At 47.9% G+C, this 25556-nt stretch overlaps 1 protein-coding gene across 20 annotated transcripts in view; it reads left to right on the plus strand.

The window, feature by feature from the left end:
* The window catches only part of EIF4G3 (eukaryotic translation initiation factor 4 gamma 3), a 76599-nt gene that overhangs the window by 23023 nt on the left and 28020 nt on the right, over positions 1 to 25556 (plus strand). For 6 of the 20 annotated variants that reach the window (XM_061600795.1, XM_061600797.1, XM_061600784.1 and 3 more), the window contains 9 exons: positions 6831 to 6926; positions 7808 to 7921; positions 10951 to 10986; positions 15841 to 16020; positions 16957 to 17071; positions 17375 to 17478; positions 17740 to 17862; positions 18589 to 18697; positions 24484 to 25344. In XM_061600795.1, coding sequence (XP_061456779.1) covers positions 6831 to 6926; positions 7808 to 7921; positions 10951 to 10986; positions 15841 to 16020; positions 16957 to 17071; positions 17375 to 17478; positions 17740 to 17862; positions 18589 to 18697; positions 24484 to 25344 — 1738 coding nt within the window. Of the gene's footprint in view, positions 1 to 3267; positions 3292 to 6830; positions 6927 to 7807; positions 7922 to 10950; positions 10987 to 15840; positions 16021 to 16956; positions 17072 to 17374; positions 17479 to 17739; positions 17863 to 18588; positions 18698 to 24483; positions 25345 to 25556 lie in introns of those variants that run through there. The other 14 variants (XM_061600780.1, XM_061600786.1, XM_061600800.1 and 11 more) reach the window with 8 other exon arrangements.

A 25556-nucleotide genomic window follows, 5' to 3' on the forward strand; every position in this document is an offset into this window, starting at 1 on the left:
CAGAATGACTCTGTGTAGCCTTGAAGGTCCATGGGAGGCCTGAGGTGTGTGGAGGAGAGCAGTCAGTGCTTTGCCGGGGAGGCATCTTCTCTTGTCCTTTTCACTTCGCAGCTGTTGCTCAGTCTTGGAAAGGGTTTAAATTCTAAGGCAACTTTTAAATTCAGAGCAGGTATAGATGTGCAAAATGAGAGAGTCTTGGCTTTGGCTCCAGGCCTCCTGAGGATTGTTTAGCATCTTAAAGGCCCACCTGTGTTCCTAGCCATTGGCAGGAATTGCACTGGTTGGCCCATGGCTGCTGCCCAAAACTCTCTGGCCTGTATCCAGCCAAGTCCTACTCACAGTAGACCAGTTGAAATAGATGAACCTTCGTGCCCATTAACTTCAGTGGGTCTGCTCTGAGTACAACTGCTTTTGGATGGCTCCCTCTAACTCTTGTGGGTTGCCACTTGAACAGCAGGGATTCCGTTTCCTCCTTTAGATCATTTATTCAGGGTTGCTGAAAGGATTTTGCCCATGAAGAGGTCGGAAAGGCCTTCTACAGGGGATGGGAGGGAGGGCTGGTTTTATGTCGAAAACTGTCTTGTTCTCGGTTTGGCACTCACTCTTTGCTCAGGTTCAAAATGTTTCCTTTAGAGGAAGGAGGGTAATAACAAAAGTTTACTTTTCCTTCCAGATCATTTTACCTTAGAGCAGACCTCTGGCAGGGCGGATGCTAGCCTGTGGGAACTGCAGGGGTCTGCCCAAAGTCCACCAGCAGGGGTGGGGATAGGAGACTGCTTGCCGCCCAGTGTCAGTGTGGCTCCTCCTGTTTTCCTGGACTCAGAAGCACATGACGCAGCCTGTGAATGGTGCAGAGGTTCAGAGAGAGTCCTGGCAGTGCACAGGGAGACTAGAGAGAAGGTGCTGTGGGGGAGGGGGTTAACAGAGAATGCCTTAAAGAACACATTGAATTAAACTCCGTAACGGAACTTTTTTTGTGGTTAACGTAGCATTACTGCCCTGTTGTGTTCTTAGGGATGGAAAGGTGTGTCCCTCTTGAGAGGCTTGAGCCATGCACCCCTGGATTAGAGCATCTTAGGCCAGCGGCTGGGCTGACCAGCAAGGAACAAAACATCCCCCAGCTAGATGATACTTTTCTGGAAGAAGAATGTTTTAACGCACTTCTTGGAAGGATTTTTCTAAGCTTTATGAAGAGGATGTTTGTTCTTGGAACGCCCAACAATGTAGTTTAAAACTTGCTTTATATTCAGACGAAGCATCCAGCATTCACCTTCTGAAATTCAGTAATGTTGAATTTCACAAGTTCTGTGGTCTCAGTCAGACTGACGAGTTTTGTGGTCTAGGCTCCCTTCCCCAAGCGGCTTACTCTGTCTGGTGCAGTCCCCCAGTCCTGCCTCATGTGACTGAGTAAAGTGTAGGAGTAGGGGGAACAGCTTTAGTAATTCTACAGGGAGCGTTCTTCTAGGTGGTGCCTTTATCTGGTCTCGGTAACTGCAAGGGATTGCAAGAGTGCTCCGTAGCTGGAATCTCAAGTGTTGCCTCCTCTGTGTGGAGATGTGGCTCCCTCCTTGCCCCAGCAGGTGATGTTCCCGTACAATTCATGTCGCCTCGCCTTCCACGCCACTACCTGATGACAGGCCCTATGTTTATCAAGCACTGTTGTCTTGGATCCATATCACATATAAATGCTGCATTATCTAATACACGGCCATCTGTGTGTTCCCTCATGAAAATCAGCCATGTGGGATGTCAGCTTGAATGTGGGCTCTTAAGAAGAAACCATGTCGACTGTTATCCCTTTCTCCCTGGTGCCCCAAAGCTTTCATTTTTGTGCCTGCTTGCAGCAATTCAGCAATCTAGTGGGAAGAGAAAGTGGCTTGCTTTAATTCATAATATGACTCAAAAGCCCACTGCATTTAGGAGGAAGCTCTGTGGATGTGAATGCGCAGAGATGTCAACCAAGCCCTCTTGTGGGGAAGTGTAGGTCTGCTTTCGTTTTGCCCTTGGTCATCAGGAATGTCTGAGGAACTATCTTGAAAAGGTCTTGGCAGGGTTGCAGTTGCAGAATTGCACCTTGCAGTTAGGTTGATGTTTTGATATGTGGTCAACTCTCTTCCCACCTCCCCCTCCAGAAAAATCCCTGTTTTGAGCACCTTAAATAAAGCATTTATTGGTGCTAGTTTAAATTTGGCTTTTAGAATTGATAGGTATATTTTGAGCACTAAAGAATGATATTTCATTTTTTATAAATAGCCACTGTAGCAAGAGGGCTCTTCAGCTGTAGACTCGATGGGACTTCACACAGCAGGATGAGAAACATGTAGCTTTAAGGACCTTTGAAGTGACTGAAGCTTTTTATGGGTTAGGGATGCTTTTCTAGCGAGCTGTTTTAGGAACAATTTTACAAAGACCTTTTGAAATTCAACACAGTTATTTTGCATGGTACTGGTCCATGGCTAGTTTTCGAAGAAAAGCAAGACATACTCAGGGCCGCTGTTGCATGCAGCTAGCAGCAGACTTCAGTTGCCCAAGATGTGAATGAAGCATGAGTCGGACAATCCCTTGCACGGGTCCAGCCTGCTTATCAAATGTCTGGCCTGACCCAGTCAGCCTTAAGCTGGGGTACCCTTCTCCCGCAGGGATTTCAGGCCTGTCCTTATCTGTAGGGTCAAGGCTGAGACATTCTTACCCTGTGCTGGGTCAGTTGTGCAAGGGTTGTGTAACCTTGCCACGACTGGTTTCAGAGCATAAAGAGCGTAAGGTGTTTGGCAGGGTTTGCAATGTCTTTTCCCGTGGGCCTTTGGAAGCATCCAGCATTTATCCAGCGGGCGGCTTCTGTGGGCACTCAGAGCTTGCAGAGTGTTGTGAGAGCAGCAGCAGCAGCCTTACCTGGAGAATTAAGAGTGCCGAGGCAAACATTTCCACCGCTCTTCAGTGCAGGAAGCGAAAGAGCCGTGTGTGACTCAGCATTTTCTAACCAGTGACGTGACTGAGAGTGCCTTTTGCCTGTTTATTCCTGGCACAGTTAGTACAGGGTGGCAGGCGGGGAGGGGAGAGGAGGAGAGAGATCGTTGCACAGCGGGTCTAAGTACTTCTGAAATGCAGATAAAAATAATTCCTCCCTTGTTGTTTGCTTATTTCAGCTAGCAGGACAAGAGTGGGTTGAGAGGAGGGTCTGTGCTGAGAGGATCCTTTGATAAGGGATCCTTTGGGGAAGGGGCTGGAGCTCAGGGGCAGAGCATCAGTTTTGCACGCAGAAGGCCCTGGTTCATTCCCCAGCGGTACCTCCAGGTAAGGCTAGGGAAAGCTCCTGCCAGAAAGCCTGGAGAACTGCTTCCAGTCAGTGTGGACAGTACTGAGCTAGATGGACCAGGATCTGACGCTGTTTGGCAGCTTCCTCTGTACCTCTTATGCTGCATGCAAGATAATGTTTTGTGCAAGGTCCCATAATCGCCAGTTAAGAGAGTCTGTTTGAAGGACTGCTTCTCCCTCCCCATTCCCATCCCACGCACCCCCTGGCCAGGCCCTGATTGGCTCCCCAGTTTACTTTGAAACTTCCTAATATATACAGCCTTCTGGACCAGATAATTGGGCTCAGGGACGTGGCTGCTAATTGGGATTTGCTAATGTACTGAAGACAAAGACAGTGAATGGGAGAAGAGATTGCCTTTTTAGTCATTGCAGTGGATGTGATGCACTGAGGCTGGCGAAGGTTAGGTGTGCCTCAAGTGATTGAGAGCTGAATTTTGCTTCCTATGTGACGTTGCTGCATCATTGTCACAGTTGGCTTTTTTGTTTTTACTCTGCCTGACAAAATAGATAGATTTAGTCTTCAGACATCTGGACATCACCAGTGTCACAAAACTGGACAGCTCCTGAAAAATGCTCTTTTGCTGCTTCAGGCTGATGTGGCTGCCCCTTAAGAGTGCTGCCTCCCCCCCCCCCGCGAAGCTTTTGAGGATGCCTGCTTTGGATGTTGCATTCCCCAGCTGGATCCAACAGTAGTAATTGTTTTTCTAGCATGTTTTAATCAGCAAACCGCTTCAGAGTATCAGTGTGTGCCCTGCAATAACTTTTCTTTCAAAGGATGCTCATTGAGAAGCAGGTTTGATTAAGTCTCTTCCAGGGTCTGATGCTGTTTCCAGCAAATGTGGCTTTTGTCCAAGGCTGAGGAGGGACTGAACTCAGGAGGGTCTCAGAAAGTTAATCTATTGACTATAATAAGGGGAAGGCAGTATGATTTATTGTCACATACCCTTTTTAGCAGCAGTCTTCAACCTTTTCAGATCTAGGGCTTACCCTTGGCTCAGACTTGCATCTGGGGACCCCCTTTTCTTCTTCTTCTTCTTCTTCTTCATCATCATCATTATCATATATTGATATGGTGGTAGAACTGCTGTTGCAGCTTGCCTTAGGTCAGGCTGTCCCGACTCCACTAGGACCTTGCAGGGCAATTTTAATGTCCTCTTCCTATTTGCGCTCAGATAATTTTTTAATTTGCATTTTGCACGTGCCTCACAGGCACTTCATTTCTGCTGCTGATCCCTTGGACTAGCTGTGCACTCTGAGGTCCCCGGTACCACAGTTTTGAGTAGATAACTTTGAAATCTAGCCTTGTCCATTTTGAAATTGTGCACTAGATATGAGCTGGCCTAGTGCCACGTTTGGAGTGTTTGTAGCCTGGCCACATGTATCTGGTGATAAGTGACTCTTGGGGGGGGACCCCTCCTTGCACATAAACGCACTCCTTGCATACATACATACATACATAAGGCAATATCTTCTCTCCGTTTTTTTGAAATGATACACACCCCTTGCTCGCTAATTGCATCTGGCAGGCAAATTGCGATCTGCCACTTTTCAGACAAAGAAGCTGATTAAAATTCTCATGCACATCATCTTTCTCTGCTAAGCAGAGATCAGCAGGCAAGATAATTATCCTGTTCAGCTGGGATGGAAGAAAGGCAAGTGTCGCATGTTTCAGTGAGAACCTTGAAGAAGGGGCAGAGTGGAGCAAGGGCTGGTGGAGGTGTCTGTGGGTGCATTGGAGAGCCCTGATGAAAGTGCAGCATGAATCTGTCTACAGTTGTGCAGCTGTTTGAACACCCATGGCCCAGGTGTGGGTGGACCCTGGCAAGCACAAGCAGCTGACCTAAAATCATAATTGGTTCAGCCTTTGTACCAGCCTTGTATTTAAGCACTAGCCTGGTAGCCAGAAGGAAGCCAGAATTCCAGCAGGCGAGTGAGCAGGCTTGGAGAGGAGAGGCAGATCTGGTTCCTGTTCTAGCGGCAGTGGAAGGCCAGGGTTGTATCTAACTAAGTGTTCACCTCCCTAAGCTAATCATGTCTGTTAACTTCAGTGGCTGTACTCTGAGTAGGACTTCTTTGGATACAACCCCAAATCTCTTCATCACCAGGAAGGAAATGCAGAATGCATCCCTCTGGCCACCTCAACCAGTCTGCTTGGTGGAAGACATTTTTATTTTGCCTGCACGTATGTGCCAGTTGTAGAGGACGGATAGCTTGTGGTGGGCTCTCGTGGCTGGTCCTCACATGGGTGCATAACCCTCTGTTGAAGGCATAAGTGAGCTGCCTCAGTTGAAGAGCTGTGTGTTGACATGCTTGTGCTAATGGGTCCTCCAGTAGGAATTGGGAATCCTAATTTGATGGGCAGGCCTCCTACCAATGAGCTGCCCAAGCCTCACAGGCTTGAGAGAAGCCACTGTTTGCTTTGTAAGCTGCACTTGGAGGTGGTGTCACTCCACCCCTAAATGGTTGCAGGAGGTTTTTACGGAAGCTTCTGTTTACCTGCATTGCTGCCTTTTACAGGGATGAATGGCCCTCAAGGGGCCTTGTCTCCTCCTCCTCCTCCGCCTGCAGGACCCCGGAGCAGCCAAGTGCCCTGGGAATGGAGCTGTTTGCTGTAATATGTTACAAGGAGGCTTGGACTGTTAGAAATAGAGGGAAGGAAGGGACATTTAGCTGCTGGTCAAATAGAAGCAAGGACAACAATAGAGTTGCTGCTTCTTTTGTTTGGAAGATCTTCTGAAACTGTGTGTAGGTGCCAGTTGTGCAAGCTGGCACCTGCATTATAAAGAGGTGTCAAGCCACGGGCGCATTGTTCTGACATAAATTCAGAAATGTTTATTCTGGTCTGAATACACTGCTGATGAATATTGTATGCGGCTGAATGTTCGGCTTCTTTTCTTCTTTGCATAAATTAGGCAAAATGCTGGTGCCCCTGAGAGTGTAAATGAACTGCATAAGGACATCCGGGGGGGGGGGTGAGGACGGGGTGTCTGGGACTCTCTACCTTCCTCTCACACTCAGCCAGCACAGGTTATGCTAGGGAGGTAACAGCAAGGGAAATGAGCCCCCCGGGTGGGAGTATGGGATGTTCTGAGGCCAGGAAGGCCCCGCTGAAATATGTCTGTGCTCCGAAGCGAATTCTTTAGCTTACAGCCACTGCTGAGGCCAAAGCAGCCACAGAGGGCAGTTATCTCCCCTGTGATTTGCTGTGCCCCTCCTGGCCAAGCATTGTTCAGGAGCTGAACCATTGGGCTGGACAGACGCTTGCTCTGACCCACTGTGGCAAATGTAATTAAGTCCCTTTCCTCCTTCGTTTTTCCTTTCTGTTTGCTTTCAAGTGAGACCTTGTCTATCCCCTGAATTGTTAGGAACCTGAAATCAAGGTTAGTTCCTGGGTCAGTCCTTTTGCATCAGCGACATGTCAGTTGGTGCAAGGTGAGAGAAAGGTGGGAAACCACTTTCCATAATGGTTGCCATTGCTCTGCTGATGCCTTAACCGCCTCTCCTTTCTTCTGTGGCAGGCCCCTTACCCCTCTGGACAGAATGCAGCACCAACCACACTGGTCTATCCGCAGGCCCCTCAGACGATGAGCACACAGCCGCAGACACGCTCGCCGGTAAGGGAGCCCTTCTTTGCTCGCGTGTCGCACTCGCTGCACATGCCCTGCCTAGCCTTCTAGCGAAGCTGTTGCATTGCACTTCCTAACCCTTTGCACGTAGCTTACCGGAGAAGGCGGCGGCTGACGGACTCTCCTCTCCTTCCAGACAGCACAGTTGACCTAGGGTTGCAGCCCTCGGGGTTCCCTGCTCATCCGCTGCGGGGGAAATACTTGATAAAGTGATAGATAGAACAAAGATTGAGAGCCAAATCCATTTGAGTTGTCCACCTCTTCTCCAGAAGCCTGTAAATGTCAACTACTGGACACTTCTGCCATTGCATTTTGGACATTGCTAGTGGTGGTGGTCTGCTGCCAGAGGGCCTGTGACGTGCCCTGACCCCTCAGCAGTGGCTGCAGGCTGTGTTTTGAGTCCACTCTGCCTGGACCTTGCTTTAATCTGTTGTGTTGATCCACACCACCTTGCATCCTAAGTTTGAGTGATAAAACCTGTGCCTTTCAAGAGTGTATTCTGGTGGTAGCTGCTGTGTGATAGATGCATGTACACCCTCTCCCCTTTTTGGAATTCCCTCCTTTAGAGGGTTTGTTGGGGGTGGGGGAGAGATTTGGTTGTGTGCCCAGATAGCGTGCTGGTTCCAGCTGTGCGCTCTGTGATTTTTAATCTAGAAAAGGACCTCCAGCTCATTTCCTCTTTACTCCAACATTCTGCTCCATGATGAGCTGGTGTCGAGCAGCAGAAGGGACCCCCTCCCCCAGCAGCACACTAGCTAGGCATGGTCTTTCCTGTTAGGATGCGAACAGAGCGAGAGTAAATGTTCGTGGTGCGAACGAGAGGCGAGTTTGACTCAAGAGCTGCATCTCTAAACCAGTTTTCTTGACAGCCCAGCAGAGCAGTGCCAATACATTGCACAGACAACTGGAAGCGGAGGAAGGTTTTGGAACAGAGCCCGGTTTACAGGTCCTTGGCGGAAAGAGGCTGGATAAAATACTGCATTGTAAGCAATATAACAAACTGTACTCCCTCTTGCAGGCAGTTGTGCCCACGGCACCGTTTCAGTTCTGTTACCCTTTTGGTTTTTAGTGTTTTTTTTTTAAAATCACATTGTTGACTGATCTACAGAAAAGCACTGATCCAATCTCTGCTTTGGCAAGGAAGCCGCTGCATCTTGGGGTCCTGCCGCCTAGAGTGGTCCAAGGCCGTTTGGGAGGGTCAGGCCATTCAGGGTGGAGGCAGGGAGAAATCGAGGCAGGGCTGCCAAAAGCAAAACAGACAAAACCCAGTGGCCAAAAACACGGCTAAGTCTTTTTTTTCTGGGGGTCTGAACGATTTTCCAGCCCTGGTTTGGGACTTGCATTTAATTGGATCCATTGCTGAAGGGAAATTGGCAGAGTATTCTCAAAATGGCAGGGATTTTGCCCAATTACTGCAGAAATGTCAGGACAAAAGCTGTCTGTAAGCCGTCAGCCATTTTTCTGTGGTCATGAACAATTTTTTTCTAAAATCTTACCCTGCGTGCAATATTTTGCCATCCGTTGCGTTTCGTGATCATTACCACCCCATGACTAAAAATTGCTCACATAACATTTCATTTCCCCTTCCTCCTCCTCCTCCCCTCGCAAGTCCAAAACGAATGCAAACTTCGGAGCAGCTCCTTTGCGTTTTGTTCTGGGTTTGGCTTCATTGGTTTATTCTTCTCCCCCTGCCCTTCGTGGTGCTGAGGGGAGGCTTGGCGGAGGGTAAACAAGGGAGGAAGCCAGCCAAGGCACAAGAGTCCCTGCTCAGGCCGTTGGCTGGCCTTGATTGGTTTCTGCGCTTGCTGACGAAGGGATTGTAGTGCTGCTGCTTCCCAGCCCCCCCCCCCCCCCGGGCTTACTCCATTCTGTTTCTGCATTCAGGGGCCATTGGCCGTTGCACAGGCTGGGCCCGGATGCAGCCTCCTTTGCGATCCAAGTGGCTTCTCCTCGTTCCCAGGCATGGCTTCTGATAACAGGGTATTCCAGTTGGGGAAGACTCACAACTTTTCAGTCAATTTGCACCTTCCTTTGATTCTAATTCCCAGCAGGGTTCTCTCCCCCCCCCCATTTTAAATCAGCTTGGCCAGCATAGTGAAACTGCTGAAGTGCAGAACAGAAGAGCTAGTGGCTGTTTTAAATTTCCAAAGCAAGGGTGCCCACAGTTTAGCTCCAACCTGTGGCACAAGGGCCCCCTGCCTAATTGCATGGAAGGAATTGGGAGCAAGGGCAGTATCTGGTGGGCAGGAATTGTGCCTCTAGGGGGAAGAAACTGATTCTTGATCAGCTAGCAGTGACTACAGTTTGTTCTGTTGCTTACAGTTACCTAATAAAAAGAGAGAATACTGTCAACAGGAATTATGCAGCCATTAGCCAATGGTGGCAAGTGCAAAATAGACTAGGGTACTTTTTTCACTAATGTTGAGATTTTATTTATTTTCATATAACTTTTGTTTACTGGACTGTCAGTATTTCTCTAATTTTATTAAGTTGGCAAACATCTGGCTCCTGTTTCTGAGCTGTTAGAAATCATACTTCCTGTGGAACAGTGAGGAGACAGGTACTCTTGCTCTTGGACAGGTGGGCACGACTTGTCCTGCCGTGTTGTTCTTTGGGCTGTTGATGCTGGTTTTCTTGGTAGATAACCCTAAACCTTTTATCCCATAGCCTGCTGCACCAGAAGTATACATTAATGCTTTATCCTTCTCATATCAACTATTTACCCCCACCCCCCTTTCAGTGAGAGGCAGAGAAAATTTTAACCCATATTTCTGTGCCAAAATTAAGCCTGAGAAGTTAGCAGCCAACTTCCCTTTGCTCTTAATTTGCCCTTTTCTCACCAGTTGAAGGGTCAGTAGAATTGCAGAGGCTTGATAAAAGGGGTCTGAAATGGTTTGTTCAACCGTGTCAGAGGTTTTAAATGGAATGTGGAGGTTCTGAAAGGGGAATGACATTTTATGTTGTACATTTTTATGGAAAAGGAACAAGCTCTTTCTGCATGGATTCAGCTCCAGTCTGTTCTATAGGCCTGTATGCTAGAAAGAGAGGCTGTCTGCTGTTTCTGTTTCTGAATATTTTATTTGGTAGTGAAAGTAGGGTACTTAAGGAGCTATTTTGCGAGGACGGTAACTACATAGGGGTGCTCAGAGAGAGCCTGTTCACTCCGGATGCTTCCAGAAGGCAATGGCAATAGATCCGAAGGCACTGCTACATCCCTTGATGCTTGCTGACACGCAGCTTGTCTGTTCCTTTTTGTAAACTCATTTTCAGACTCCTCCGTTGCTTTCTTGTTTGTAGCAGATTTTCTGTTAATGTTCAGAAAACTATTATAGTGAGTATGGCTTTTCTGGCATGTACCAGGGAGAGAATAGGGAGAGATCTGGTAGGGGAATGGCAGCCCCCCACCCCATGCTCTGAATATGCCACAGCATGGTGCTCATTTTCCCCCAGAGGAGGCAGTTCCCAGTGAAGTTTTCAGAGGTTTCTACAGGTGCACTTAGAGGGCTCTCAAAGAGAAGAGCGCTTGACACATACCAACATAGCCCCGATGCTGATGGTTTGCCTTTCAGGATGTGGCCGTGCTTCAGAGAGGGACTTCCATCCCGCACCCCACTTCCATGTGCATCAAAAAGGGCCAGCCTGTCATGCTTTGTTCTTGGAATAACCTAGCGGTGGGTTTTCTGGCAGATCCTCCCCCCCCCCCCCCCGCTGGCATCAAGGTTCCTTTTGGTTGCCTAACATAACACTTTTGGCCACTGCTTCCCCTGCCCCTCCCCGGCTCCTGCTTCTTGAGCAGTGCACCCTCCGGGCAGCAGAGTGACCCTCTGGGGTCTCGGCACGTGTCTTGTCCTGCAGCAAAGCTTTGACTGTGACTGTTTTTGTGTGTGTTGTTGGGTTTTTCCCCTTGTGGGTTTATTTTGCATACAGCGTGACATTTTTGCCTTTTGTTGTGGTGTTTCTGACTCTCTGTGCCTTTCCTTTTTGTGTCTTTGTTTCTCCCGCTTCTCCTCAGTTTGCAGCGGGGCCTCGACCTGCCCATCATCATCAGGTACAGTACCCTCCTTGCCCCCTCCCTTTGTTATCCCCTTTTGCTGCTAACTGGTTGGGAATGCGGGAGGTTGGCTTGGCCGGCAGGCTCTCTGCTAAGTCCTTGGGCTGCCTTCTGTGCCTTGCTCTCTCGTACCCCTGTCAGAAAGTCACCTAGCAATCATGCCGCAGTCCAGCTTCAGCTTCTAATGGCTATTAATTCTCGTGCATTTATTAACAACCTCGCTAATGGCACTCCCTGGCATCTTCTGCTGCTGCCACAAAGGTTTCTGACTGCTGGGGGTCTGGAAACGTTGATGTTTACTAGATCCATTTGGAGAGGGGGTGCCCAGTTTAGTTATCTGGTTACTTTCAAGCACTTTGTCTTCCAAGAGCGAACGTATGATATTCCGTATGATAGAATGCTTCATATGTATGCTACAGTTGAAAGGCTGCTTGATTTCTTTGAATCATAGAGTTGGAAGGGGCCTATAAGGCCATGGAGTCCAACCTCCTGCCCAGTGCAGGAATCCAACTTTTTAAAAAATCTTGAACATCTTTCGCAGGTAGAGCTAATTTGGAACCAAGAATGAAAAACCGAGTAATGAAATCATGTTCTCTGTTTTGGACCCCCCCTACCCTGCCCTTATCTGGTCGGGCTGGCCCTGCACACCTTTCATTCCACCTCCAGGGCAGCATTTAGGAGATTTTTTTAAATATCTGAGCTTGGCCATTCTGAATGGGCAGACGAGTCTGCCATACTTCCACAGCACTTATGGCCTGGAGTAGCATTTTCGTTTCACCTGGGCTCAGAGTGTGCTGGGATGGTGTAAAGGTAGACCCACAGACAGCCTGTAAAACAGTTCACGCCAAGGGGTCATCATGGGGCTGGGGTCTTCCACATGCAGCTGTATGTCTTCAGGGAAGTCGTCCCCCTCCCCTCCCTTGTCCCACGTCTGAGTTACTCTTGAGCCTGCTGAGTCGGAGGGGTGTGTGGCTTGTTGGGGTGCAGTGTTTGGTTGAAGTGGGACTGCCGTGGCTGCCTCATTTCCATGTGCTGAAGATCCCAGATCTCATCATTCCGTGTGTGGTGTTATTGCTAAAGGGTCCATAGCAGTAGTAGTTTGAGGGGGGGGGCTGAAGCTGATCCATCGTAACACGCTGGGGGCTGTGCAGGTTGCTGAGCTGGTGTCGTAGAGAGCAAGGGGCATATCATGCAATGTGGGTGTGTTAGGAACTCCCAACTCTGCTAGGACTGAGGTGAGGTTAGATTCTTAATTATGTTTTTGGTTTTCCGTTTTGAGAGCTTCACAAGTTACATTTAATGTTATATTTAGATATGGTTTTGGAAAGGGTTGTAGCACGCTTTAAACCTGTGTGGCATACTGTTGTTCTGTTTTCATTTCCCTGGCAGCGGGACGGATAGAGAATAGTGGAGGGTTTCCTGGTGGGGAGGAGAGCCTGGCTGGGAGTCCAGAGCGTGTGAGTTCCAATCCCCGCTCGTGTCTCCTGGGCGTCAAGGGCCAGCTAAAGATTACCCCACAGCGAGTGGCTCAGGGGTGACGTGCCCTGCCACCTGTGCAGCCGTGCGCAAGCGGCATAGTCCCAAGGAGCCCAGTGGCCCCCCAGTTGCGGACAAGGAAGGGGCTGGCTTGTGCAGCTGTGGCAAACTGAGCAGGCCCTGGCCAGCTGGGGAGGACTAGCCGCAGAGGGAGGCAAGGGGAAACCCCCTCTGAATACCGCTTACCATGAAATCCCTATTCACAGGGTCGCCATAAGTCGGGATCGACTTGAAGGCAGTCCATTTCCATTTTCATTTTTCCTGGTGGCCAGGTGATGTTTTAACTTAAGATTCCTTCCCATCCCTGGCTCTGTTGGTACGATGCAGAGCATTCTTGAGTGCTGTTTCCTGCAATTACTGTGTCATAAAATGTTCAGGTCAGCATGACTTGTGTGCTTCTGCTATTAACTGGAAACTACTGTGGCCCAGTCACTATGATGCTTGATGAGGCTCATTGAACTTGTTAACTGCTCTTTGAAGATGGAGGGAGCTGTGGAGGCCTCTTCTTCTGGGAGAGAATTGTTAACTCTTTCTGTGGTCCTTCTTGCTCCTGCACTCTGCCTTTGACGAGATCCACCATAGTTTCTCTGAGCCAGTTTCATTCTTAAATCCTCCAGATGTAATTAGCATGAGTGTTTTGCACAGAGATGTACAACATGAAGCTCTTCGGAAACAACTGTGAACTCCCCTGTTGTGGAGGAACAGTGAATATTGTTGAGAAAAGGAGGGAGATGTGAAAACACTTTGCTTACTAGCAAGGATGTTTGCCATAGACTGGAAAGATTTTTTTCTCAGCAGCCTTTGATTCCTGTAAGATTGGTGAATCTATTTTTTTCTATTAAGATCTTGACTTTCTATGGTTCTAGCTGGACAGATGCAGGGAATTCTGTTAAACCCCTTCATTTTGGGGACTGCCGAGCAAGAATGCTTGTGGCCAGCTTTTTTCTCTAGCATTTGGTAGTCCCTGGTGGAAGTCTGAGGGGCGGGGGGGGGAATGTCTTATTGTACTACTGGGCAGGACAACTCCTGACTTCCCAGATGGGCCCTGTCTCCTGCTAGAGGATACGGTTTATTTTGAGATATTGCTCCAGCCCATGCCACTGATGACCACACCTGTGGGCCATCCGGAGGGATGCTCCTCAACCACAACATCCTTGGGGGCTGAGGGCAAGGTAAGATGCCCAGCTGCATAGGGTTGGCCTTGGCCTTTGCATTCCTGATGTGGCGTAATCTGCTCTTCAGATGGGATTTGGAACTGGCTCCAGTATTGCAAATAGTTTGATGGCTATGATAAAATGGAGAAAGAAACAACAATTATCTCTGAAACGGGACCCTGCATAGTGTGCCGTATTTGCCTAGTACTCTGAATTTGTTCACCTGTCTGTTGCTATTGCATGTGATGTTAGGATTGGGATTTGGAAGGCGGGTAAGAGTCGTGGGAATCTTGTTCCCAGTCATGTTGGTATCTTTTTGCAGCTCTTGACACTGGTCAGGCAATTAGATGTGTTTGCTAGATCATCAAGACATTTTGGCTAGTTGAGTCCATAAGAGGCATCTGGGCCAGTTCTGGTCTCCAAATAGCAAACAAAGTGGAAAACTAACAAAGCACCACTTTTCTCCTTCCTCACCCCAAAACTGTCCCAGTAGGTCAAAGTTTGTCTTCAACCGCTCTGTTTTGCCATCAGATAAATAAGTTGGTTCTTTTGAGGGGTGGCCTAGACCATTGCAGAATCTTCTCTTGCAGTCCTTTGAATCCCATCAGTACCAGTTTCAGATGTCTGGAGGGCTTCACAGTTGGTATCTTATTCAGTCTCACTGTGTTAGGAAGCCTGCTTTTCCAAGAGGGGGAACTGAGGTTGAGGCAGAGGCCAAACCCGAAACCCAGATCCCGCTGCACTGAACAGCTGTGCTTAGACTCCTTAAGAGAACTGGATGGAAAGCTTCAGTGGCCGGCTCTGTGTCCCCATTTCTGTACAGAAGTTGGGTGGAAGAGGATGGCTTAATGATGGTCTAAATAAAGAACCACCAGCCAGAGAGGCTGTTCTTGTTTGTGGCCATCAACCTCTCTTCTGCTCCTTGTGTATCTTCAGGCAGGTTGCGTCCTTCACTTTTCTGCAGATAGTTTGTGATTGTGAGTTGGTGCTTAACCACTAAGCTTAGAACTTGTTTCCCCTTAATGGAAAATTGGAGAACGGCAGCAGAATTCCAGTGGAGGGTCCATTGGGCTTCTTCTGCTGGAGAGAAGGGGCCCCTCAGGAAGGGTACAGAGATGAGTTAGAATACCAGACAGTTTTTCATCATAGTCATTTTCAGGTTTGTTTTCTTTCTTTTTTTGATGACGTTTAATTGACTTGTCTATTTTTGAACAAACCTAATGCTGTTGCTCCTCAGTGGAAACATAATCTTAGAAAGCACGGAACTGTCGCATGATGGTGAGCCGTGCCAGGGAGGAGTCCTCGACACTCACCCTAGCAACTGGCTAGGAATGAGAGTGGCAGGAGGAGGCCCTTAGGTTGCATGCTGGACCCTGCCCCCCTCCTGTTACTGACCTGTCAGCTGTCCCATTGGCTTTCTTTCTGTTTCCTGCCGCTTCCTTGCTTCGTTGTTGAAGGGAGGATTCAGACCCATCCAGGTAACTTTCACTACTGGTTCTGCATGGCCTCACTGCCTCTTGATCACATGTCATTCACGATTGGATGTTTTAGTGCCTGATGCACCATTTTGCACATTGAATGTTGAGGTTGGGGGCCTTTGAGTGTCTTGGGGAGGTCACCACACAGCCCTCGTTTTCTGGGCGGCCCTTGTGTGGTGGGAGGCATGATTTTAAAACTGAAAAGGGTTTGCCACCTGTTTGAAGCCCGCACAAAATGGCTAACAGGCAACAAACCAAGCAACAGGTAAGTGCGGGGTTGGCCCGAGCCTGTACCCTGCTTTGAATGTAAATGCAGTAATGGTGTTTGTCTTGGCAACCCCTTTATCGAAGTGGCCTGCTGAAACCCATCTTATTTTAAATTTATTTTCAAAAGTCCCTTCCTGCCCAGCCCTCTCGCTTCCAGAGCAAGACTCTCTAGGTGCAAAGACAACCTCAGCTGAATTGCTCACCTTTCAGCACCTCCAACCGTTGCTCTGGGGAAACAGGGCGTGTAAGCCAGGAGACCCTGATTAAAGTGGGCCATCTAGTTGTGATGATCAGGTGCATGGTGAGCCCTTCTCGGGCAAAGGCATCGTCGCTGCTCCTGCGGCTGTGACAGGCTGCTCCATTAGGAAATGGTTGGTTAAAATATCAGGCTCCTTCCTTCCCTCCCCCCCCCCAAGTTTTTCCAGAGGCCTCAAATACAGCCTCCTAGAGCAGCGATCCAGAACAGCAGCCCTCCCCTCCGTCCTGGTGCACAAACGCCAACAGCAGTCTATCAGACCAATCAACACATCATGATGGTGAACCACCTTCCTATGCCGTATCCAATGCCTCAGGGCCCCCAATACTGTATACCACAGGTAAGCATCTAAAGCTTTGGTGGGTTGCTGGGTAGAATAAGGCTGGGAGTGGCGGAAGGCACGTGAGTGGTGCTGTTTTTTTAAATTTGGCCACTGACTGAGATGACGGTGATGTATTTGCAGCTGCCCGTGAATTGTAACCAAAGCCAGCTCTCCTGTGACTCAGCTGGTACAAACAAGCCCTCAACATAATGCCTGGTTCCGGTTCTCTTCTTGTCTCCATATTCCGGGAGCTGAGTTTTTAATTCTTGGTTGGCAGGAGAGGCAGGGCAGGTGTGGGAGTCTTTTCCCAGCCAGATATGCGCCAAGGGCCTTCTGGGACCACAGTGGTCCTTCCCCTGTGGCATTTGAAATTTATTTATTTATTGCGATTTAGCCTCCATCATTCCTTGGAGGTGCTCAGAGTGGCATTAGATGGGATTTTATTCAAGTAGACTCATTAAAATTCATGGACCTAAGTTAGCCAAGTCTTAATTTCAGTGGGTCTACTCTGCATAGGCCTAATGTTGGATGCAACCCACAATGTTCTTCTCTCCCCCATTTTAAAACTTCACAATAACCCTTTGGTTTGGCTTCCCCCGCTGCCTCTTTCCCCTCCCCGCTCTGTCTGGGGTGAGTGTGGGTGGGGAGCATAGCCAGGGAGTACTCTAGAACCATATTGATTGCAGTCTTAGTCCTGGCTTCCAAGACATTGCAAGGGACCAGCTGGGCAGTGTGTCTCTCACAAGCTGTTTGGCGCTTTCCACTAGGCCAGGAGCTGACATTTGAGGGGAGACAGGATGACCCCCACATGCCTGCCTTATTGTACGCAGTTGTCACTTTCCCAGGTGACAGGCAGCTTCATTAAGTGTGCCCTTAAGAGGGTGGCACTTTTACTTCTCTTGCTTACAAAGTGCATTGCCATTTTCTGACCTTCTTGTGCCATTTCTCCCACAGTATCGTCACAGCGGCCCTCCGTATGTTGGGCCTCCACAACAATATCCTGTTCAGCCACCGGGGCCTGGACCATTTTACCCAGGACCGGGGCCTGGAGAGTTCCCCAATGCCTACGGTAATAAGTGGTTTTCTTCGGCAGGGATGTAGTTCACAAATCACTTCATCCCCACTGGTGGCCATATAAGGTTTTTGCTCAAGCAATAGACTTGAGGAGGAGGTGGCCCCATCCTTCCACGCTAACCCCTTAAGGCATCCTAAGTAGGGAGCGGACCAAAGCCTGCAGATCCCTTGCCTTTGGAGGAAGAAAACGGAAGGCACGCTCACCAGTGCCTCAAAAGCATGACGTGCTCGTGCGTGTTCTGCCACAGCCAGGCAGCCAAAGGAGCGAGCCTCATGGTTCTTCTTTTTTCCACTGCAGGAGCCCCTTTCTATCCAAGCCAGCCGGTGTATCAGTCAGCACCCATCATAGTGCCTACGCAGCAACAGCAGCCGCTCCCACCAGCCAAGCGTGAGAAGAAAACGGTAAGAGGGCCCTAGCAGTGAGGATCTGAGGCCTGCATGTCGAAAGGGAGACTCTGGAAACCAGGGAGGTCAACCCTCCAGGAGGCTGTGGCAACACCTCGGCACGGGCAGCCTTGCAAAGGAAGCTCCTCTTGTGATCATACACCACTGTGCCCCGAAGTGCCTGCGAGCAAGCGGTGTAGGTCGGCCTGAGTCCAGTTTAAGCACAGCATGTTGGCCCCTTTTTGTGATCTGAGCAGGTGTTTGTTCCATTCTTTCCAGATTCGCATCCGGGACCCCAACCAAGGGGGCAAAGACATAACAGAAGAAATTATGTCTGGCGGAGGAAGCAGAAACCCCACGCCTCCCACAGTCAGGCCCTCGTCTACACCCACACCTCCCCAGGTAACCGCCTGGAGATGGCCTGGCTCTCTGCTATGGCCCCTTGTGTAGCCTTTGTGCTCCGGTGGCATTTGTCCTCCTCCTCTCTGTCTCTCTCCTGCTTATCAGCTGCAAGGCAAATGCAGTAGTCATTTTAAAAAAGGCTTCTTTCCAGAGAGTTTCAGTCTTGGGCCTAACTTCCAGTGGTGGGGGACCACGGGGAAGGGCCTCAGTTCCTTTAGACAGGAGGATCTACCGGGACTCGCAGATCTAGTCCTTGCATTCGTCTCTGCGCAATGTGTCACAGTTTTAGCTTGGTGGGGTTACTGTTGTTCAGGTCTTGTGTTTTCTAACAAAGTGTTTTAGGCAGATTTCAGATGAAACGGATTCAGTTGTAATGTTTAAATTATTGGGGTGGGTGGGTGGGTGGAAGAACTAATTTCTGGTTGTTCCTCCAAACGTTTGAGTCAGGTCTCGTTACATGGAGAGGCGATGTTGATATTGACAGCTGTGCTTGTGCTGCCCTTCCTCGCTACTGTGAATAGTAACTGTCTTTCTCCTCCTGCTTTTCTCCTTCCTCCGTCCCCATGTGCTTCTTTTGACTGTGGATCTTGTTTCTTTTTCTTGGTTTTTATTTTTAATTTTTTTTGCCAATCCGACTACCTTTCTGCCTTGCTTGCTTGTGTTCCATGTTGCTAGTTTTTATGTCCGCACGCTCATTATCACCCTTTTTTGTACTTCAAATCCCAGCAGCTGTCCAGCCAGGTCCCGGAGCACAGCCCTGTGGTGTACGGGACTGTGGAGAGCGCTCACCTTGCTGCCAGCACCCCCATCACTGTGACTAGCGACCCGAAACAAGGTTGGTTGATAGAGCTGTTGCGACTGTGTTGAGAGGCGCGTTCTCTCCCTGTTCCAGTTGTTTGCGAGGGGCCTCAGAGAACTGGTGAATTGTGGCAGAGAAGAGGCCGAGTGGTGAATCGCTTTTGGTTTTCGGCTCTTGCTAGATGGCCTTCTGCAAACTGCCACCTCTCAGCCTCAGGTTCCCTTCTACAAGTTTGGTACCGACTGACCTTGCTGAGATGATAATGAAGTGCTTTGGGCATTCAGAAGCAGTCTATTGAGGACTACTGACAGCTATCCCCAGCAAATCTTCTGGATTTGGGAACAAAGTTTCTCAAGTTTGGCAAAGACAGACTAGGGCAAACACTATCGCAAGTGACCTCTCACAGATAGAACCTTTTAATCTGCCAGGTCCACCTAGCACTCGTGCCTCAGTGCAGCCTCTGCCCATCTGGTGCCTTCCAGATGTTTTGGACTACAACTCCGATCAGCCTCAGCCAGCACAGCCATCGAAGGCTGGTGGGACTTGTCGTCAAAAACATCTGGAAAGCACCCTTTTGGTGAAGGGGAGCCTCAGAAGGATTAAGCTGGGGCATAAATGGCCTGTGAATCCTTTGAGTGCCCGTTAGGTGAAGAGGAAGCCCCTTTCATAGCACCCCGGAGCATCAGTTGTCATCCACAGGTTAACCCCACTGGCCTGCTTTCTGAGGACCAGCAGGTCCTTCAACATGGGCTCCCATATGAGGGCTAGTGAGAACCCGGCATCTCTCTTCTGCTGCTGCCCATACGTGACACCTCTGCAGAGAGAATCTCTGGTTGTGGACTGTGGTGGCGGCAGCTGGTGTGCGGTTCTGTGGGGCAGCTGAGGAAGAGGACACTGAAGTTGATACTCGTATTTTAGGGGCTGGGGTGGAATCACTGCTGGGCTTCTGACTCTGTTTGCCAAGCAGAGACGGCTGTAGGAAATGTGTCTGGTTGGGAAGAGGGCAGGTAGTTGGTTTATTAATTTAATAAAGAATAATGGTTATTAATAATGGCGCATGGTAGGCTGCTGCTTGTCTTTCAGAGGCGGCTCCGTTTCTGATGGTTATGAGTTATGAAAAAGTTGAGACCGTAATTGCTCTTAAAATACACTTTTCTTTTTTGCAATTTAAGCCTGAGTATATCTAAGAGCAGGATTCATGCTTCGTGTGGATGCTGCCTCTTTTTCTGCCTAAACTGAGAGTGTCCAAAGGGGAAGCTGAGTTGATCCCCCAACAGGAGTGTGTGGATGTGTGGCCCGCTCTTTGCTTTGGCTGCTGAATCGGGCTTGCATCCCAAGATTCCCACCGAGATGCCTTGCATCTCCATCCCTCATGCCCTGGTCTGCCAGATGCATAATTAAATTGTAAATATGGGGGTGGGAGGGAGCTCTAACACAGCTTTTAGAGCTTAAAAATGGTCCTTTGACCAACTTGTAAATACATAACCATTTCATTAATAAGCATCTTCAGAGCAGTCTTGGCAAAGAATGACAAAAGCGCCTAGAATTTGCCTTCCCACTGCTAATGCTACACGATGTAGGTTAGTTGCAGTTCAGAAAGGTCCCCGCTCCTGTGGGGAGGCGATTCTTCGTGCCAAGGCACGTGGCCTTTGGCAAGCCTGCCTTTACAGACTTGACATCAGACTTCCATTTTTGCATCCCACTTTTTGGTCTTGGATTATTATTATTATTACTATTATTATTTGTTATGTGCCTTCAAGTCGACTATGACTTATGGCGACCCTATGAATCAGTGACCTCCAAGAGCATCTGTCGTGATCCACCCTGTTCAGATCTTGTAAGTTCAGGTCTGTGGCTTCCTTCATGGAATCAATCCATCTCTTGTTTGGCCTTCCTCTTTTTCTACTTCCTTCTGCTTTTCCCAGCATTATTATCTTTTCCAGTGAATCAGGTCTTCTCATGATGTGTCCAAAGTATGCTAACCTCAGTTTCATCATTTTAGCTTGTAGTGACAGTTCTGGTTTAATTTGTTCTAACACCCAATTATTTGTCTTTTTCGCAGTCCATGGTATCCACAAAGCTCTCCTCCAACACCACATTTCAAATGAGTTAGAAAGAAATAGAAATCTTTATTGCTTCTAGCCATTGGCCATTGCAAAACATTTTAAAACACAATAATACAATTTTACAATAAAACACATTTTGTTCTATTATGGAATAGGCATGGATTTTCAGGGTTTGTTGATGTTGTCTTTCACGGTTTGGGCTCTTACTCGCTTCGCTGCCATGGCAAAGTTTGTAACTGCAATGGTCACCTCCTTGTAATTATCTGCCAATAGGTCCACAAGTATAAATTCTTGGGGTAAACCCTCCCTAGGTTTTAGGAAGGAGTCTAGAAATTTTTGTCTCCGGGAATTATACAGAGGACAATAGAGCATGTAATGGGGAAGGTCCTCGATCTGCTTGTTCCCACAGATGCAGAATCGTTGATTTCTTGGTACTCCCTTATACCTTCCCTCTAAGACTACTGTGGGCATTGTCTGAAACCTTATTTCTGTAAATGCTGTGCGTTTCTGTGGACAGCAAAAGGTAGAGAAGTAGGTGGCGGCGGAGTGATTTGTTTTGAAAAGGGGGAACCAGGTCGAAAACTGGGAACTCACTAATCGAGATCTATCTTGCGACTCATCGAAATTAAGGACCCAGTTGGTCAGCTCTCTTGGGGTGAATAATTTAAGATCATTAGATGCTAAATTGTAGTAGTCAATTAGGAGTTTCGTGGATTGCGCCCACCCCCGATTTCAAATGAGTTGATTTTTCTCTTGTCCACTTTTTTCACTGTCCAACTTTCACATCCATACACAGAGATCAGGAATACCGTGGTCTGAATGACCCTGACTTTAGTGTTCAGTGATATATCTTTGCATTTGAGGACCTTTTCTAGTTCTCTCATAGCTGCCCTCCCCAGTCCTAGCCTTCTTCTGATTTCTTGACTATTGTCTCCATTTTGGTTAACGACTGTGCCGAGGTGTTGATAATCCTTGACAAGTTCAATGTCCTCATTGTCAACTGTAAAGTTACATAAATCTGTTGTCATTACTTTAGTCTTCTTGACGTTCAGCTGTAGTCTTGCTTTTGTGCTTTCCTCTTTAACTTTCATCAGCATTTGTTTCAAATCATTACTGGTTTCTGCTAGTAGTATGGTATTGTCTGCATATCTTAAGTTATTGATATTTCTCCCTCCAGTTTTCACACCTCCTTCATCTTGGTCCAATCCCGCTTTCCTTATGATATGTTCTGCATATAGTTTAAATAAATAGACTCCCAGAATCTTGAGCATTACTTTACTTGCATGGGATATTAAGGCAATAGTTCGATAATTACTGCATTCGCTGGGATCCCCTTTCTTTGGAATTGAGATATATATTGAATGCTTCCAGTCTGTGGGCCATTGTTTTATTTTCCATATTTCTTGACAATTTTTTGTCAAAATTTGGACAGATTCAGTCTCAGTAGCTTGTAGCAACTCTATTGGTATGCCATCTGTTCCTGGTGATTTGTTTCTTCCAAGTATTTTAAGAGCAGCTTTCACCTCACATTCTAAAATTTCTGGTTCTGCATCATATGGTTCCTCCATGAATGAATCTGTCATCCTGGCATCTCTTTTATAGAGTTCTTCAGTGTATTGCTTCCAACTTCCTTTTATTTCATCTCGGTCAGTCAGTGTGTTCCCCTGTTGATTATTCAACATCCCTACTCGTGGTTTAAATTTCCCTTTCATTTCTCTAATCTTTTGGAATAGGGCTCTTGTTCTTCCCTTTTTGTTGTCCTCTTCCACTTCTATACAGTAACTATTGTAATAGTTCTCTTTGTCCCTACGTACTAGTCGCTGTGTTGTTGCATTTAGGGTTCTGACTGTGTTTCTATCTCCTTTTGCTTTTGCTTTCCTTCTCTCTTTAACCATTTGAAGAGTTTCTTCAGTTATCCATTGAGGTCTTTCTCTCTTTTTAAATAGAAGTATTGTCTTTTTGCATTTTTCCCTGATGATGTCTCTGACTTCAGTCCATAGTTCTTCTGGTTCTCTATCTACTAAGTTTAAAGCCTCAAATCTGTTCCTTATTTGATCTTTATATTCTTCTGGTATGTTATTTAAATTGTATTTTGGCATTATGATTGCTTTGTTGTTGTTCTTTAGCTTTACTCTGATTTTCAATATGACCAGTTCATGATCTGTACCACAGTCTGCTCCTGGTCTTGTTTTCACAGAAAGTATGGAACTTCTCCATCTTCTGATACCAATTATATAATCAATTTGATTACTATATTGACCATTTGGTGATGTCCGTGTGTACAGTCGTCTTTTTGTTTGCCTAAAAAAATGTGTCTGCAAGAAACAAATTATTGGCTTCCAGAATTCAATAAGTCTCCTGCTTCATTTCTATCTCCTAAGCCCCATTTCCCCACAATTTGTAGTTCTTCCAGTCCCCCATGGTTATCAGAACATCTTATTTTGGTGTGTGATCAATTTCTTCCTATACTTCCGTGTAAAATCTCCCCAATTCCTCCTCTTCTGTGTTTGCCGTTGGAGCGTAGACTTAGATGAAGGTTACAGTAATAGGTTTCCTGTTTAATCTCAGGGATATCACTCACTCAGACTCTGCATTATAGTTCCTTATTATTATTATTATTATTATTATTATAAATTTATTTATGTCCCACCTTTTGGCCAAAGGCCCCCAAGGCGGCTTACAAAGAAAAATAAACATAATTGCTTTTGCTACATCACTTCGCACTATTAAAGCAACCCCGTTTCTTCTTAATTTCTCTTTGCCTGCATAAAATATTTTGTAGTTGCCTGATTGAAAGTGTCCCATTCCCAACCATTTTAATTCACTCACGCCAAGTATTGTGATGTTGATGAGTTCCATTTCTTTCTTGACAATTTCTAACTTTCCCTGGTTCGTGCTTCTCACATTCCATGTTCCTGTTGTGTACATCATACAACTCCAGACTCTCCTTTCACATCTGTGCACATCAGACTCTGGGCTTCCTTTCGGCTTTGACCCAGTGGCGTCATTAGTCACAGCTCTACTCGTACTTGTCCGTTGTTCTTCCCCAGTAGCTCGCTGAGTGCCATCTGACCTGGGGGTCTCATCTTCCAGCACTATCTCGTGTTGCATTTTGGATACTCTGTTCATACTCTGTTTCGTGGTCAGAGCTATTCAGAGGTGGTTTACCAGTGCCTTCCTCTGAGTTTGGATGCATCTTAGTCTGAGGTCTCAGCTTTGACCATTCCACCTTGGGTGCCCCTGCTAGGAGTCTAGACTCATGATGGATTGCTCTCACCTTCTTCGATACTCTCAAACCCCCTCACCACATTAAGGTGTGCATCCTAGAGGATTATTATTACTATTATTGCCTGCCCTTCACCGGCAGGCCCCAGGGTGGGTTACAACAATTTAAAATTCAGTATTTAAAACAAATTACAATCACAGAACAGGGTAGGTAGTGAAAACATGCAGGTGCCAGAGGCCAGGGGAAAGAGGTGTGTCTTTAGCAGAACAGGTAGCAAGCAAGCTTGGCCCTGTCTGTCCCACAACAGAAAACAGCGGCCCATTTCTTGCCTAGTCCCTGTTTTCTCCTGTAGTCACCTGGAGTGTTGGGAATGAAGGACTTGGTGAGGCAGGTAAATGAGTGGGGATTTCTGTAGGTTTCCCCCCTAAAAGTTCTCTTGGTAAGAGGGAACCCTTGATTGCTTATGCGAGCTCAGTCTGATTTGATGAGGCTAGTGGTCTTTTTAACTCTTCCTTTTTCCTTTTCCCCAGAAGAGAAGCCTAAAGCAGATCCAGTATTAAAATCTCCTTCCCCTGCCCTCAGACCAGAGCCTAGTGGAGAGAGAAAAGATCAAACGGGCCTGACAGCGGAGACCCCTGCCTCCTCGGAGACCTCCTCAGAGCCTCCTCTCATGGCTTTGCCCTCCCCTGTTGCAGTCGTTGCTGCTGCTGCCACCGCATCTGCTGCTGCCACCCCTCTTCTTCTTCCTAAGCCAATGTTTGTGGCAGACTCAGAGGATGGATGCGAACTCGCTTCACTGAAGCAAGAGGCTCCCCCTCTTCCTAGCGCTGCGCCCTGCGTGGAAGTACCCGCCTGCCTCCCGACCGAAGAAGCCACCGCTGATGTAGGCAGGGAGCCCCCTAGAATAGTCCCTAACGATCTCCAAGTGACTGCTAGTACTACTTTAATTAATGAACTGAATGGAGTTAGTGAAAGGGTAAATGCGACTGACAGCGTCGTAGAACTAGATGAACCGGAGGTGGTTGTGCCCTTGGCTGTGGAGCTGGAGAGCCCGGAAGCACCACTGGCCGAAGGGGAAAGTGTGCCATCTTCTGCTTCCGTTGTTACTCTTCCCACCATCCCGTCTCCTCCCCCGTCTCCGCCCCCAATGCCTCCCAGCCCTCCCCTTTTTGCTGCTGCTGCTGCTGCCAGCACTACCACTCCTCCTCTTCCGCTACCTGGTGCCCTCCCTGCTCTTCAGGGGGATGTAGAAGGAGAGGAGACCGCAAGAACTACCCTTAGCGAAGACATGGAAGAAACGCCGGAGGAAGAAGAGGTGGAGGTGGACAGTCGGCCAGAGGAAGACGCCCTGGAGTCTCAGGGCTTGAATCCCAAGAAGGGCCCTGCAGCAGGTGAGCGGATTCACAGCGAGTTGCGATGTTCTCTTAAAAGAGAGCATGCAGACGCTGAACCTCATAGGCTAATTGGGAGCCTGGACAGCTTGGGGGGGGGTTGGGTTGTTGGCTGTACAGGTCATCAGCTGCCACAACTCTGCCAACTCTCCATTTCATCTTGAAAGTTTCAGTGTGTCTCTTGAGAAATATGTCTGGCGTTTTAACTGCGT

This window comes from Rhineura floridana, chromosome 18, assembly GCF_030035675.1.
Source record: "Rhineura floridana isolate rRhiFlo1 chromosome 18, rRhiFlo1.hap2, whole genome shotgun sequence".
NCBI lineage: Eukaryota > Metazoa > Chordata > Lepidosauria > Squamata > Rhineuridae > Rhineura > Rhineura floridana.